The sequence below is a fragment of the Aulonocara stuartgranti genome (assembly GCF_965226115.1).
Source record: "Aulonocara stuartgranti genome assembly, chromosome: 6".
Classification (NCBI taxonomy): Eukaryota; Metazoa; Chordata; class Actinopteri; order Cichliformes; family Cichlidae; genus Aulonocara; species Aulonocara stuartgranti.
This window is the reverse complement of record NC_138944.1, coordinates 24,493,130-24,509,665: the sequence shown is the minus strand read 5'-3', so window position 1 is coordinate 24,509,665 and position 16,536 is coordinate 24,493,130. Positions and strand designations below refer to the sequence as shown.

The window sequence follows — 16,536 nt, the reverse complement described above, 5'->3', positions numbered from 1 at the left end:
TTATGTCCGTTACTAAAACAAACCCCAAAACCTAAAAAAAAATACATTAAAGCAGTGTTACTGTAATTATTATAATAATCATTCTATAATTTATTTCATTGTTCTGTGCACACAGCAATCACTAGTAATAGTGTCAAAGACCGTGTGAAAACAACACTTTTATGCTATCAACTTTTAAAATGATATTATGAACTTTTTAGCAAACAAAGCTTTATTTAAACCTTTTGTCTTTTGGATACATCATGAAAGTTCTGACGGAGAAACCTGAGTCAGCTGGGATCGGTAACAGCATCAGGAACACCACCACACTGAGCACTGGAGCCCCTCAGGGCTGTGTGCTCAGCCCACTGCTGTTCACTTTGATGACTCACGACTGTGTTGCACGGTTTTCTTTTTTTTCTTTGCAGTTTGCAATTTTTGCACACTTGCACTTTATGTAGTCCTGTGCTGATTGTCTGTTATATGTAACACCGCGGTCTTGGAGGAACGCTGTCTCGCTTCACTGTCATTTCAGCCACTCCACATGGCTGAAATGACAATAAAGCCACTTGAGTTGACTTGAAAGTCCAGTATGAAAGTATCCATCATAGCAACTTCAAAAGTTTAGTTTGAGGGCTGCCTTCTATGGCACAACCACTTACATTTTAGTCTTTGTCTTAACAATATCATCATTCTTCTATTACCATTAAAATATTTTCCTTTTTTAACTGATGCTCATAAATATGATACCTGCACATCCAATAAGTCATCGATATCTCTCACTCTAAAAATAACAACAGACAGCAAGTATTTAAAAATCTCTTTATTCAGCTTTAAAATTCGCTGGACACTGAAAGGAAACTGACAGGCTGACTTAGCAAACAGTTGCTCTTTAATGCACACGGCAAAGGCACTTATCTATTCCAGTGTCTGATCAGTTGTTGAGCTAGTTTCAGTGATCAATGCACACATTCACAGCAGATCACTTGTGCTTGTAGAATCCCTCTCCTGTCTTTATGCCAAGTTTGCCCTCTGCAACCAGCTTGTTCAGCAGGTCACTCGAATCAAAGAGAGGGTTCTTAGGATCCTTTGTCTTGAAGGCTAAAGACATACAGACAGATGGTCCCATCTCATCACAGGCTGTCACATGTTTAAATCAAAATCACATAAACAACTACAGTGTCTATGGATTTTTACTCACCTTCAATAACAGCCTTTACTATGTCTAGTCCTACATAATCAGCAAGTTCAAATGGCCCCATGGGATAACCAGCGCCGAGTTTCATACCAATGTCAATGTCTTCTTTGGATGCATCGCCTGAGAGGTTAGAAAAACAGAATATCAACAAAGTTAGAGGAATCGGTGAAAAGCTTGAAGGATGCTTGAAGGAGCTGTAGAAACAGCAGGTACACACACCTCTCTCATACAACCGGATGGCCTCCATCATGCATGGAACAAGTAGACGGTTCACAATGAATCCAGAGGTATCCTGAATGAAGAGAGGTTCAACATGATTAAGGTTTTAGTTCCACACTAAAGACAGAAAGCAGAGTTGTTCACATGTGTACTCTGTTAAATCATTGCCAAAACAATGTAGTTTTCTCTGGTCCCCTCCTCAATCAGACCAGCAGTGACATGTTTAGTCGCATGTTCTCCTTAAATTGCTGGCTGTCTGAGCGGTGTCCAAGAAACGATGTGGGCTTCATAGATAATTGGCAAACCTTCTGGAGGAAACCTGGTCTTGTTAGGAGAGACGGCATCCATCCCACTTTGGATGGAGCAGCTCTCATTTCTAGAAATATGGACAAATTTATTAAACCCCCCAAAATATGACTATCCAGAGTTGGGACCAGGAAGCAGAGTTGCAGTCTTACACGCCTCTCTGCAGCTTCTCTCCTCCTGCTACCCTCCCCAAAACCCATCTCCATTGAGACTGTGTCAGCTCCCAAAAAGACAAAAAACAAACTAAAAACCAGCAACAAACAACTTAAACATAAAAAAATTACAAAGAAAGAACAATACAGTATCCACATCTGAACCAAAGAGTAAAACATTGAGGATTATTAAATATTAGGTCTCTCTCCTCCAAGTCTCTGTTAGTACATGACTTAATAATTGATCAACAAATCAATTTACTCTGCCTTACAGAAACCTGGTTGCAGCAGGATGATTCTGTTAGTTTAAATGAATCAACACCCCCGGGCCCCGAGTCATTCTAACTACCAGAAACCTTGAAGCACAGGCCGAGGGGGCGGTGTGGCAGCAATTTTTCACACCAGCCTATTAATTAACGAAAGACCAAGACAGACTTTTAATTCATTTGAAAGCCTGATGCTTAACATTGTCCACACCAGCTGTGAAACTCAGAAACCAGTCTTACTTGTTATCATCTATCGTCCACCTGGGCCTTACACAGAGTTTCTCTCTGATTTCTCAGACTTTATATCTAATTTAGTTCTGAGCTCAGATAAAATAATTATTGTGGGTGATTTTAACATCCATGTAGATGCTAAAAATGACAGCCTCAACATGGCATTTAATCTGTTATTAGACTCAATTGGCTTCTCTCAAAATGTAAAAGAACCCACCCACCACTTTAATCACACTCTAGATCTTGTTTTAACATATGGCATAGAAACTGAACATCTAACAGTGTTTCCTGAAAACCCTCTCCTGTCTGATCATTTCCTGATAACATTTACATTTACAATAATTGATTACATAGCAGGGGAGAGTAGACTTTATCAAAGTAGATGTCTTTCTGAAAGCGCTGTAACTAAGTTTAAGAATATAATCCACCCACTGTTAGCATCTTCAGTACCCATAGAGCAGAGCAGCTATCTGAATACTACCCCATCAACCAAATTATTATCTTGTTAATAATTTTACCTCCTCACTACGTACGACTCTGGATACTGTAGCTCCTGTGAAAACTAAGGCCTCAAATCAGAAGTACCTGACTCCGTGGTATAATTCTCAAACACGTACCCTAAAGCAGATGACTCGTAATCTGGAGAGGAAATGGCGTGTCACAAATTTAGAGGATCATCATTTAGCCTGAAGAAATAGTTTGTTGCTTTATAAGAAAGCCCTCCGCAAAGCCAGAACATCTTACTATTCGTCACTGATTGAAGAAAATAAGAACAACCCCAGGTTTCTCTTCAGCACTGTAGCCAGACTGACAAAAAGTCAGAGCTCTTTTGAGCCAACAATCCCTTTAACGTTAACTAGTAATGACTTCATGAACTGCTTCACAAATAAAATTTTAATCATTAGAGAAAAAATTAACCATAATCATCCCACAGATGTAATATTATCTACAGCTACTCTTAGTACCATTGATGTTAAGTTAGACTCTTTTTCTCCAATTGATCTTTCTGAGTTAACTTCAATAATTACTTCCTCCAAACCATCAACGTGTCTTTTAGACCCCATTCCTACAAAACTGCTCAAAGAAGTCCTGCCATTAATTAATTCTTCGATCTTAAATATGATCAACCTATCTCTAATGATCGGCTATGTACCACAGGCCTTCAAGCTGGCTGTAGTTAAACCTTTACTCAAAAAGCATCTCTAGACCCAGCAGTCTTAGCTAATTATAGGCCAATCTCCAACCTTCCTTTCATATCAAAAATCCTTGAAAGAGAAGTTGTCAAACAAATCTCTAAAGTTAGAAATATCCTGTCTCAGAGCGACGCTGAAAAACTAGTTCATGCATTTATTACTTCCAGGCTGGACTACTGTAATTCATTATTATCAGGATGTCCTAAAAACTCGCTGAAAAGCCTTCAGCTAATCCAAAATGCTGCAGCAAGAGTCCTGACAGGGACCAGAAAGAGAGAGCAGATTTCTCCTGTTTTGGCTTCCCTTCATTGGCTTCCTGTTAAATCCAGAATTGAATTCAAAATCCTGCTCCTCACATACAAGGTCTTAAATAATCAGGCCCCATCTTATCTTAATGAGCTTGTAGTACCATATCACCCTATTAGAGCACTTCGCTCTCGCTCTGCAGGCCTACTTGTTGTTCCTAGAGTATTTAAAAGTAGAATGGGAGGCAGAGCCTTCAGTTTTCAGGCCCCTCTTCTGTGGAACCAGCTTCCAGTTTGGATTCGGGAGACAGACACTATCTCTACTTTCAAGATTAGGCTTAAAACTTTCCTTTTTGCTAAAGCATATAGTTAGGGCTGGACCAGGTGATCCTGAATCCTCTCTTAGTTATTCTGCAATAGACGTAGGCTGCCGGGGATTCCCATGATGCATTGAGTTTTTCCTTTCCAGCCACCTTTCTCACTCACTATGTGTTAATAGACCTCTCTGCATTGAATCATATCTGTTATTAACCTCTGTCTCTCTTCCACAGCATGTCTTTATCCTGTTTTCCTTCTCTCACCTCAACCGGTCGCAGCAGATGGCCGCCCCTCCCTGAGCCTGGTTCTGCTGGAGGTTTCTTCCTGATAAAAGGGAGTTTTTCCTTCCCACTGTCGCCAAAGTGCTTGCTCATAGGGGGTCATATGATTGTTGGGCTTTTCTCTGTATCTACTGTACAATATAAAGCGCCTTGAGGTGACTTTTGTTGTGATTTGGCCAGTGTTGGGAAGGTTACTTTTAAAATGTATTCCATTACAGAATACAGAATACATGCCCCAAAATGTATTCTGTAACGTATTCCGTTACGTTACTCAATGAGAGTAACGCATTCTGAATACTTTGGATTACTTAATATATTATCGTGCTTTTTACAACAACGTGAATGTACTATTGCTGTGTGATTTATTACTATTACTGAAGGTCCGCGACTCCGAACTGTAGTAAAGGGACCTCTGACTAATATGGCGGGGTCCCTGTCGGCTCGTAGCCGAAAACTAGCTTTACTTTGTTGTGTGGGTCAACTTTTCTTGCGAGAGACAGAGAGAGGCGTTGAAAGGCTGCTCCAACGGAACTTATTGTTTTCGGAGGAAAACACGAACACGGTGTACAGTCGAGTCTTAATAGCTTACTTACAACTGGGCTCGTCAGGCACTCTTCTTGGCTGCAGTGGTTATTATTATATTTACATGCTTCCAGCTCCCGTTTTTCCTCGACGACAACTCGTACCTTTTTCTCCCTCCTCGCGCTCACAGACACATAACGTGTATGGCAGTGCATTCTCCCTGCAACACGGACTATACTGCCCATGATGCTACATTCTTTAGAGCTATGCTTGTAGCATTCTGCCTGTTAGCTTAGCACAACAACAACAACGAAAAGGCGCTCTCTCACCCAGGAAACACACAGTCGCAGAAAGAGAGAGAGAGCGTCGCCCTGTAACCATGGCAACCGTAACGCTGCCGCCTGGAACGAAAGAACGTAGCTGTCAAACAAAACCCAAACAGTCCTGACCCGCGACAATATGAAACAGGAAAGTACCGCAGTGTAATCCATTTATTTCAACAAAGTAACTGTATTCTGAATACCACCTTTTTAAACGGTAACTGTAACGGAATACAGTTACTCATATTTTGTATTCTAAATACGTAACGGCGGTACATGTATTCCGTTACTCCCCAACACTGGATTTGGCGCTATATAAATAAAACTGAATTGAATTGAACTAATGTGTGCAGAAAAAGGAAGACTAAAAGTCCCTATTAAGACTTTTGTGACCTGCGGCTCAGGGAGTAGAGCAGGTCATCTACAAATCGGTGGATCAATACCTGGCTCAATGCATCCTTTTATTTTTTTTATTTATGCCCCAAGCGTGAGTGTGTGTGAATGTTGGACAAAGCACTTAGGTATAGATGAAACTATGAATGAACATGCTTGGTGTTTGGTGAATAAGACTTGTAGTAACAAAAAAAAAAAAAAAAAAACTTTGTGTTTTCTTGAGTAGACAAGCACTACAAAAGTCCATTTAAATACACACAAAATAAGTGTGCATGTGAAATTCAGCCTTGGATTCATGAAGCATGCATATTACTACAGTGTGCATGTTAGCAAATAGCTTGACATGATTGAATCCCTTATTGTTATTTACTGAATTTTAACCACATTTTGCTTTACAGTATTTTGGGAAACTATAAATTCTGCACCACTTCCAGCTGCTGCTGTCGGCCTCATCGTAACCACTTGCACTTGTGTGTCTGCTATGCACGCTGGATTTGGTTCAACGAGGGTGGTGAGCGAAGCTTTGCTTCTGGAGTGGCGAAAACACAGTGGCACACACCACAGCTCAGGTTGTGTGGGCCAAATGTTCTCCGTCAGCAGCTGCATGAAGTTACACTAGTGCTGACAGTCTGACTGTCTTTTTTTAAATGGGTGGAGTTGAAGAATTTTATGATCAAACCTCATAGTTCTGTGGGTAATATTGGGTAAGGTTTAGTGCAGTGTAGTGAAAACAGGTTATGTTTCTTGTGTCAACACAGCAGCTCAGAACCGACCTTTGAAGCAGACCTGCAGTATCTGGTACCAAGACTTCAAGATTTAACACAGACGGCCACAGCAATCCAATACACTGAGCATGTGCAAGCCATTTTCTTACCATCTAATACAACACATCCCAGACCTTAACGTGAGCCACTGATACAAAATGAGCAACTTTATTGCTTAAGCTATAGGCAAAAACTCCTCACCTTGCAGGACACTGGTGTTTTTCCAAGCACTTTGCTGAAGTCCAGGAGGGAATCCAAAGTGTCTTGGCTTGTTGCAGGAGTTCCAATCACCTGTGGAAGATGGAGACTTTAGCAGCTTTTGTTGTAATAGTGCAATTCTAATAATACAGGGTTTGCCCAAGATATAGTAATTCTATAACTATAGTAAAGTTAAACAAAGATCACTATACTATCGTAACTATAGGATAGGCTACTTATAGTAATCCTATAAAGACATGTGTGCCTGCATGCCACTACATGCATTATGATGTACAATACACAAAAAACTCAAGACAGATCCTGTTAGTAACTCTTTTATTGTTCTTGCAAACAGGATTCAGCTATATGAGCCAATTATACATGATATACATGTATAAATGTGTTATATTACTTCCTGGTATTTAAAGATGTTTATTTGTGTTGTATCTTGTTAAATAAAGAAAATGAGCGTGCTAATAATGATTCTTTTCTTAAGACCCTACCTCTACCAGCTTCATCATAGCAACTGGGTTGAAGAAGTGAAGGCCACCGAATCTGTCTTGCCTGTTGGTGGAGCTGGCGATGTCACAGATAGACAGCGAGGATGTGTTACTGGCAAAGATGGTGTGCCTAAAGAAAGAAATCAACACATATCACAGACATCAGTTGATAAAGCAGAAATACGCCTTTTATTGCCTTTAACAAGGCCATGATCAACTTACTTAACTTACTTGATCTGTAACATGGTCACTACAAGAAAGGCAAGCAACGTCTGGGCGTGTTGCGTGTTGGTGTCCATTATGTAAATTACTGCCATCTTGTGGCTACAGCTGGGTACTGTCTCTGGACACTGGCTTGACTACAAGCCATTGGAGTCTACAGTTTGTCATTTTTTGAGCATTTCCAAGTCCTCTTAACAAAAGTAGACCCTGGCAAGCTGGGAGACAAGTATTTTCTGACTGATTACACAGTGTGGATAAACAATCAGCTGTCTGTGAAGTTACTCCTGCTTCTTACACTAATGGAGAATATTTTTCTCTTTTAATTTTTATACTTTGTTTAAAACCTGCTAATAATATTTACAACATTTTATTTATAGTGGGGTGTATCTTTATAAGGTGGTACTGCTGCTTTTCCTAAAGCATACATCTGAATAATTCCCCCCTTACTGGCCATGGTAAGCTAATGGTGAACACTTTAATGATCACTATCCTACAAGTCTTTCTGACTGTGCCAAAAGGTGTTCACATTCAGGCAGAGTGTGCAAGCTGATGCTGAACTCTGAGAGATAAGTCAGCATAGAAGAGACAGGGAGCACACAATCATGAAAAAGTCTGGTCACACAATCTTAAATCAGTCTGGTCCAATTTGTTTTGCTGGATCTGGGTGGGAGGTGTCATCAAGTTTGCTTGCGTAATTGCCTTTGGGAGTTGAAAATAGATCCAAACTGGCTATATATTTAATTTAAAAAATAAATGCCATGAAAGTACATTTGTGCCACCAAAAGTCTTCATACGTGCATACACTACTTGTCATTTCTTTAAGTAGTCTTCAGGAATTGCTCTCCAGGCTTCTTGAAGGAAACTCAAAACTCATCTTTGGAGGTTTGCTGCCTTTTGTTCTGTACTCTGCTGAGATGATCCCACACTGCTACAATAATATGAGGCCGATCCACGACAGTCTTCCACTGTGTATTTTTTTTTATCCAGGTATGCTTTTACAGCACGGCAGTGTATTTGGGATCATTGCCATGCAGAAAAATGAAGTTGGTGCCAGTCAGGTACTTTTCTGCATTCATAATTCATTTTGACAATATCTCCAACACCACTGGCTGAAATGCAAATCATGACCTCTCCGATCTTGAGGTCAAAGGCCTTATAGTATGAATCTGAAAACCCTACGTCTCCTTGATCGTGGGTTCACAGGGTTAGTTGAACACCAGACTGAGAGTTCAATAAATGACAGGAAAGTCTGGCTCCTTGGAAGCAACATATAAAGAAATGAGGGGTGGCTCAAGACTTTTGCACATCATTGTATGTTAGGTGATCTAAGCCAAGAGCTAAAAGCTTTACACTTTACACAAATAAACAGAACTGAAGGAGAGCTTACGATGGTGCCAACTTGTCGAGCCTACTGAAAAGATCCTGCTTGATCTTTAGATTTTCAACAATGGCCTCCACCACAAGATCCGAGCCCTGAACGGCAGATTCAGCATCTGTCGAGGTCGACAGCTTCTGCACAATTTTCTTGATGAACTCTTCACCTGCCTGAAACAAACCAAACAACATTTTTAAGAAACTGCTCAAATTTCATGGTGTGGCTGATATTGCTGCTCATTTTGTCAGTAAATTTACAGCCTCTCACGTCTGGCTTATCGGAAAACTTCTTCTTCGCCACTCGTTTAAGGCTCCCTTCAATTAATTTGATGGACTTTTTGAGGATGTCGTCAGACGTGTCCACCAGTGTCACAGAGTGGCCCGTTGATGCGGCAACCTTAAAGAAAGAAAATATTTCAAGATTGTTCCAAACGCAGCCACCAGTGGGGGATCGGTCTTGGTTGAATCCGACACATTCAAACTCTTTGTGGGTTAGTTTGACTAGGCTAGGCAGACATACTTGAACACCTGCCAACTACACCCAAATATAAAGTTCACTTAATGGCCACCAGGATCCTTTATATGGTAACTTTACTGACCTTGACGTGTAACATAAAAATGAAAAATCCCGGAAAACTATCACCAAATTACATAAACAGAATCTAAAAGAAAAGTGATCAAACAAAAACGTAACAGGGTCTTTGCATGCTCTCCACCAAGTTGCATCTGTCTAAACAGTTCATGAACAATCTTGCCAAGAGGTGGCTCTGAGCCCAGTACCTTATTTCAAGCTATATAACTCCACGTAAGCAGGATGTTGTGTTTACAGCACAGCTAAGAGTAAACATGAGAGAATGCAAAAAACTCTAATGCACAGAGTCAAAGTCCACTTTGATTTTTATATTTTCAACAAACTGAAATTCAAAGCGGTGTGTTTACTCTGCATGCACTAGTGTCCTGTAAGCGTAAGTGGCGATAAAAGAGGACAATAACAAGTTTTGAATAACTAGTGCTAGACAACCTGCACAGTGCCACTATGCGAATATGACGTACGTATAACGCAGACAGCCAAATTGGCCTTAACCCATTGAAATTAGCTAGCAGCTTAGCTAAACACGGGCCAGACTGCTCCTTTTTCGCTTACTCACTTGTGCAATCCCAGCACCCATCTGTCCACCTCCGATGATCGTTACATTTTTAATAACAACATTTCGGACAGCTGAAGACGAGAAGCCTCTGACGATCTGAGAAGCTGCGAAAGCCATGTTGACCGGTGTCCGCTCGGGTCCAAAGTGAAGGACACACTAATATCAGTGCACAGGAGCCCCCTAGCTGGACTAGTGAGATCCGTCTGCACCGCCGCCATCTTGCTCCGGGGTCAGACTGTGGATTTCAGAAGTTTGATGTCAAATTTTTGTGTGTTTGCTGGTTGTTGTTTTTTTTTTAAATAAAAAAAAGAAATGCGAAACCTAAGCAACAGTTAATACATTTCACAAGTCTATAGAGTATCTAAGCACATTTTAGTCTTCAATTAGATTTATTAGGGTGAGTAACCCTTTACAGTAAGTAACGATCATTTCTGTTAAGTGACACACACACGCACTCACCCAAAACTGCCAGTCCGCCATTCATTTTTATTTATTTTTTTCTATTTGTTATTTTTTTGTTAATTATTTCCCAACTTAATTCGGAAATTGCGAGTTAATGACTCAAAATTTCGAATTAGGTATCCTATTCAACTAGCTAGAGACCCTGTAATTCCAAGGAACTTTGTAAATCGAAAATTTAGTAAAATTTTAAACTTTTGACTTAAATTTCAACTATATTAATTCAAGATAAAAAAAAAATAGGGATGTTTTCTTGGTGGAAACGTGCCTCAGTTTAAAGCTGCATTATGCCATAAAAATAAATTGTGTATTTTAATTAAAGCTATGTCAGAAAACAAATATTGAAAATTATATTGTGTTAATCAGTAATAGCAATTGTCCCTGACTAATATGGCGACTGTGTTAACGCATCCTTCCAAAGAGATGTGCGGCAAGCGGAAGTGCTGGCGGTCACGTGATCACAGCCGGTTCCGCTTGCAATCGTGGAGTTGTACTACTGCCATCTTCTGGGTTTGATTACATTAGAAACGATCTCGGTCTGTATCATTCATTCTTAATTTCTACATGTTGTTTATCAGTTTATGGGTTAAATTTCTCAATTTATGCAAACGAAGAAGAAGGCACCAGCTAGCAATTTAATATGTAATGAACTCTCACATTGTGTTTTCCTGAGTCCAGAGTTTGTGGTTGTCGAACAAACAGTCCTTATACCCGACCTTTTTCAGTGGAATGTGTGTGTGTTTTTCTATTTTTGTTAAGCCACCTAACACTCACCTATGTATCATTAAATGATAAAAAAAAAAAAAAAAAAAAAACAGCATCTAACTTATTCAATGAACCAGTGTTATAGCTACATGTAATAGACGACTTATTAAAAATACATTTTAAATTGGTTCTCTCCTAAGTTTAGGCACTGTTAGTAACAATACATATTTTTTTCCCATTTCTTTAGCTGAATCTATGAAAAATGGAAAAGGTAAAAGAGTTTGACAGACATTAGAAATAGTATTTTCCATCACTAAGGTGATTCCCAAAGAGCCATTAGCTTAAAACTTGACATATCGTAGCATGGCGTGCAGTGTATTCTTAAAAATAAATAAATAAGGAAAATGAACACGCTGAGGACAAACAAACAAATAAAGCAGCAGGTCTAAAAACATCTGATGAATAGTATCTGAAAGTCATGTTTTTAAGAAACAGGAAACAAATGCAGCTAAGACCTGACACAGGAGATATGGATGCGGCACATCATATTTCATCCACTGTTTGCCATAGTTTCATCAGAAATGTTGTCAGTGGAAAGCTGGTTGTCGAGAAGCCATTCTTATGAAATAGAAACAAAGGAAATAGGCTCACGTATGCCAAATCACACAAGAACTGGACCGAAAATCAGTGGTAACAAATTTGAAATAATTAGTTCAAACCATCACCAATATGAGGTTGTCAAAAGAGATGTACAACTTTACAGAGAATGGAACAAAAGGCAAAAACATCCAAAGAAGAGCTCTGGATGTCGTTCAAGGAGCCTGGAGAAGACTGGTGAAGACTACTTAAAGAAATAACAAGAAAGCTGCCTAAGAGTTCAGACTGTGTTGAAGAATAAATGTGGTCCTGTCAATTATTGACTTTCAAGGATGCTAGAATTGTACATATTACATTTTTACATATAAACAGCTGTTCCATGTACTTTCTTTTTACACCTCTAATTAAATCTTTGCATTCATTTCCCTACCAAAATATAATGAAATGGGGGGTGGCTCAAGACTTTTGCACATTGCTTTATGCTTGCTAATTTCTATGATGCAAAGCAAATCATGCAATAAAAGGATAAATATTAATACAGTTATTATCTTATGACTTTTAAAATTAGAGTCATCTCGCAACACTGACCTTATTTAAATATTTTTTTTACATGAGATAAGCCATCACTTAGTACTGCAGTCTCAATATCAGTTATTACTTTTCAAATTTCTGTTCACTCAGCAACAGCTTAAATCATCCACATAATCCAGATGGTAATGAAAAAATAAATTATCTGGGATTTCAGTCAAACAGGAGCACCCTTCTCTAATAAAAAAATGTGTCTATAAACTTCCTATATATTTAGATCTCTCCAGGAGAATAAGATCAAAATATTTTCAACTTTTTGTGAAGTCCTTCATCAGAGTTTCCTTGTTACAGGACGTCAGTTTCACTGTTGCGAGCAGTCACGCACACAGTGAATGGGCAAGGTGCTAGTGTCAGTCCGAACCGTCCGTGCAGGGGAGGTGGACGCTTTCCCTCTGGGAGCCTGAATTTGAAGGCCTGCAGTAAGCTGGTGACCGTCAGAAACAGCTCCATCTTTGCCAGCTGTTCACCCATGCATACCCTGCGACCTGAGACACAACAGTGAAATCAAATTTATGGATCAGTGTTTATGTTTCACTCATATGGATCATATAAGTAAGAAGGCATACCAATCCCAAATGGTATGAAGCACTCTTTCCTGAGCAGCTTTCCCTCATTGTCCAAGAAGCGTTCTGGGTTAAAACTGTCTGCATCATCCCACACAGTGGGATCTCTATGGACAGACCACAGGTTGGGCAAAATGACAGTCCCTTTAGGAATAGTGTAGCCTCTAAACTCTGAAAAAGAAAAGAAGGACACTTTGTTTAGAGCTTGGGAATTAGACAAATTTGGCAACAGGCATCTGCTAGGGTGGATCCAGGGTGCTTGAACAGTTATGTGCAGATCTGTATGAAGGTTATGTGGAGATTAAGGGTCACAGTTACTGTTTACCTGTTGTTTGTGAGGCCATGTGAGGAATAGCCAGGGGAACTGCCACAGTCATTCTCTGCACTTCCATAATGGTGGCTTCAGTAAAAGGCAAACTTCCCTTATCAGTCAGAGACGGCACCCGATCTTTGCCCACTACTTCATCAATCTCTGCATGGACCTTGTCTTGAATCAACACAGCAGGAGAAAGGGAGGATTAAGGATGAAGTCCACATCACATCAAACCAGGAAAAAAAACGGTCTTATTAGAACTTGAACTTGAAGTAAAATGCAGCAGTAAATGCATATTTTCATGTGCCAATCTATGTGCACGTGCAACAATTGGAGAAGTGGTTAAATACACAAGGAGGCCAGACATGTTCATGTATTGAAACCAAAAAGCGTCCCAGACGTGGGTTCCCACAGAAGATTCCCAATTCCCCCCACATAAAAGTTTGTTTGGCAACATAAAATTTAGTCACAATACTTACATATGTTGCCACTGTCATTTATCAAAATCCACTTGTTTCAAATCAGTGAAATCACACTTAAAGTGGTATTTCTGACACTAAATGTGATTTTCCCAAAACTGCTGTGGAGTCCAAATGAAATGATTTGATTTCACAAACACATGCACTTTGCAAAGGATGGACTTTACTGATTGCTGCCATTTTTACCTTGGATATCAGGGTATATGACCATATAAAGCAGAGTCCACAAAACCGAATTGGTGGTGGTGTCAGTGCCAGCAATGAAGAGGTCTCCTATGATATAAAAGAGATAATCCTCTGTGAAGCTGCTGTCCTCCTCTCTAGCATCTTGCTGGGCCAGCATCTCCATCAAGTACATGTCTGTGAGATCCCTTGGATTGTCGGCATCTAGTGTTGCGCGGTGCTTTGTAATAATCCTCTTAAGAAACACGGTGATGTCTCTTTCCACCTGACGCAACTCTCTGAAAACTCCAAAAGGCAACCAGTAGAGCAGCGGGAAAACGTTGATGAGGACTGCTGGGCTGTTCATGCAGATCTCCAGTCCTCGCGCCATCAGGTCCAGCATGGTGCGGAACTCGCGATCCTCGTGGTGGAAGCGCTGACCCAGGATCAGTGTGCAGATGACGTTTGACACAGCGTTGCCAATTAGTGGACTCGGGTCCACACCAGCGCCACCACACTCCTCATTCAGCCGCAGCAGCTCTGTTTTGATTGTAGCAAGGCCTTCCTTAATGCAAGGCTCTAGACTTAGCTTCCCCAGACCAAAGCTGCGGAGTGTGGTGTGGCAGAACTTGCGCTGCTTTCGCCATACTGACCCGTAAGGTGCAAAGACGATCCCTGAAGTTCAGTTATACCAGGAAAAAAAGGACAGCTTATGTCAGCGTGTATGTCATTGTTATTTTGGCTACTTAACTAGACTCTTAAAATTGTAGAATACCTAAAAACTTACATCTCGTAAGTTATGGAGGAGACTATCAAATCTACTGTTTAGACTGACCCTCAATCCCGCTTGGAGAATTTAATGTGGTAAATAGAGCCTGTTTAAGTTACAGGCTTATCAAGTTCAAATGTGCATTCATGCATATTAATTGTAGATTTGCAGTAAATGCAATATACTTCCAGTGAATCCTAAAGGTTAAAGAGAAACTTCAATTTGAAGACAACTGATCAGCTATATTCTATAATTTTATGAATAAAGCAACTAGCACTCAATCTCACAGTGTGTAATTACTTTTTGTTAGGCATAATGTAATAACACTGAGGGGGAGACATTACAGTTGTGCTCAGAAGTTTACATACACATATGAATGTGACAGTGAGGCTTTCCAACACTGTACCAGCTGTCAAGAAAAACAAACAAAAAACAAAAACTTTTATTACACTAACCAAAGGCAGTGAAACCTCTCTATTCTAACGCTTATCCGATTACTAGATTTTTTATGGGTTATTATTACACGGTTATAGCCTTATTCAACCGATAACCTACAATAACAGTTGCTTAATTTAATACAAGAACTTGCTTACCTTTGCGTTTAGTCAGGATAGTGACGGTAGGGATGTCTGGCCTGTCGGAGAACACCTCCGGATGGTTTGAGAGGGCATCCCTGACCGCTTCATAGCCATTGAGCACCACGATAAGTTGACTCCCTACAAAAAGGCTGTATATGTTACCATAAACTTTAGCCAATTCTGCCAGACCGTCAGTGGGGTTTATGATCCGTTTCCTGAGGATACCAGAGGGTACGAGAAAGCCGCCGAAGTTTCCGACCACTGGCCATGGCTTCGGACCTGGCGGAATGTTTTTATATCTTAAATTCCGCTGTTTTTGATAAAGAGCAACCAGCGCCAACGCGATTATTATTAAAGCCGCAACGTTTGCGTTTAACAGCAAGGAGTCGTTCAGGCCTGAGAGCGAAATCATGACGTCAGCGTTCAAGTTAACTCAAAGCTGTTAGTTGATAATACATGTCCAGGACTGAGCACTCGGACACCACGAAGCTGCTATTTATTTGTTTTACAGACAGACGCTCACGCTCTTCCTGTGTTGTTGTGGCAGGCCAAGAACAACGTGGTACCGCTACTGGCTTCCTATTGGCTGACAGTGCTTCCTCCTATTTTGATTGGTGGCCAGCGGTCATTGGCCTTTAGAGCCATTAATTCTGTCTTCCAGGTTTGGCAGTGGCACAATTCTCGGTTTTATCCATTTTGAGGCTTTATTTTTCATTTTATTTTACTTGAAAAAAAAAAGAAAAAAATACTTTTTCACTTTTTTGGCAAGTAAATCAAATGTATACAAAGAGCTGCGCTGTCAACACTTATATGCAAGGCATCTAGAAAGTAGCTCCAGATAGTCTCATATTTCAGCCATATGCCATAGTGAGTTCAATTCATTTTCCACCTCAAGATTCTACACACACTACCTCATCATGAAAAGTAAAAAAAGTAATTCTTGTAATTCAAATTTATTTAAAAAAAATTTTTTTTTAAATAAAAACACAACATGTACTTAAGTATTAGCAGCCTACGGAGCCCCGCAGGGGACATGGGAGAAAAAAAAATTAGGGAGAAAAAAAAAATTAAGACGGACTTTTGCGAGATCTCGCAAAACTCCAACAATGGCGGCAGCTACTTAGTTGTAATATTACTCTTTCTGGGTCACAAAATACACTTTTAAGATATTTTGAGGCGTGGATGTAGTTGTGTAAACGTCAGATACCTGCTCGGTTTACAAGACAACACATATTTGCAAAAGTGCTCCGATGTTTTTGGAGATCTGACACCCACTAGCTTGAAGCTAACGGGAGGTCGAGACCTACTACAGCCGGGAGGAACACCGCTTTCCCGGCACATCGTGCCTCGACCTCCCGGTCGGCTTCGAGCTGGCGGCCTCCGAAGAATGCGGCTAAAAGTCTGTCTTAATTTTTTTTTTCTCCCTAATTTTTTTCTCTCCCATGTCCCCTGCGGGGCTCCGTAGCAGCCTTTGTCTGACAGTAAAATTTTTAT

The 16,536-nt window shown here is 40.2% G+C and overlaps 2 protein-coding genes across 4 annotated transcripts; both read right to left on the bottom strand.

Moving 5' to 3' along the window:
• Positions 1 to 787: 787 nt before the first annotated feature.
• On the bottom strand, positions 788 to 9,946 carry hadh (hydroxyacyl-CoA dehydrogenase; the record flags this gene model as incomplete). 2 transcript variants are annotated; one of them, XM_082536022.1, is made up of 8 exons in its annotated part: positions 788 to 1,080; positions 1,181 to 1,297; positions 1,397 to 1,469; positions 6,589 to 6,678; positions 7,089 to 7,215; positions 8,695 to 8,852; positions 8,950 to 9,078; positions 9,830 to 9,946. In XM_082536022.1, the coding sequence occupies 8 exons, from the start codon at positions 9,944 to 9,946 to the stop codon at positions 962 to 964; spliced, it is 930 nt and encodes a 309-aa protein (XP_082392148.1). In that variant the 3' UTR covers positions 788 to 961. The 2 variants fall into 2 exon arrangements, with proteins under 2 accessions (XP_082392148.1, XP_082392147.1); XM_082536021.1 differs by having other exon boundaries at positions 1,181 to 1,469.
• On the bottom strand, positions 9,876 to 15,939 carry cyp2u1 (cytochrome P450, family 2, subfamily U, polypeptide 1). Of its 2 annotated transcripts, none has more exons than XR_014277209.1 (6): positions 15,058 to 15,939; positions 13,720 to 14,370; positions 13,067 to 13,228; positions 12,745 to 12,912; positions 10,289 to 12,663; positions 9,876 to 10,064 (listed from the first exon to the last, which is right to left on the bottom strand). XR_014277209.1 is itself a non-coding variant. In XM_082536020.1 (6 exons), exons 1-6 carry the CDS (start codon positions 15,452 to 15,454, stop codon positions 10,019 to 10,021), a joined length of 1,548 nt encoding a protein of 515 aa, XP_082392146.1. In that variant the 5' UTR covers positions 15,455 to 15,939; the 3' UTR covers positions 9,876 to 10,018. The 2 variants fall into 2 exon arrangements, 1 of the variants encoding a protein (XP_082392146.1); XM_082536020.1 differs by having other exon boundaries at positions 12,540 to 12,663.
• Between the last annotated feature and the right edge of the window lie 597 nt (positions 15,940 to 16,536).

What these genes read in the sequence shown, in the direction of transcription:
- cyp2u1 (XM_082536020.1), bottom strand. Translation starts at nt 15,454, where the DNA reads ATGATTTCGCTCTCAGGCCTGAACGACTCCTTGCTGTTAAACGCAAAC. An exon ending in TATCCTGACTAAACGCAAAG is followed by an intron (nt 14,371 to 15,057) that starts GTAAGCAAGTTC and finishes ACTGAACTTCAG; the next exon opens with GGATCGTCTTTGCACCTTAC. An exon ending in CCACCTCCCCTGCACGGACG is followed by an intron (nt 10,065 to 12,539) that starts GTTCGGACTGAC and finishes TGAAATCCACAG; the next exon opens with TCTGACCCCGGAGCAAGATG.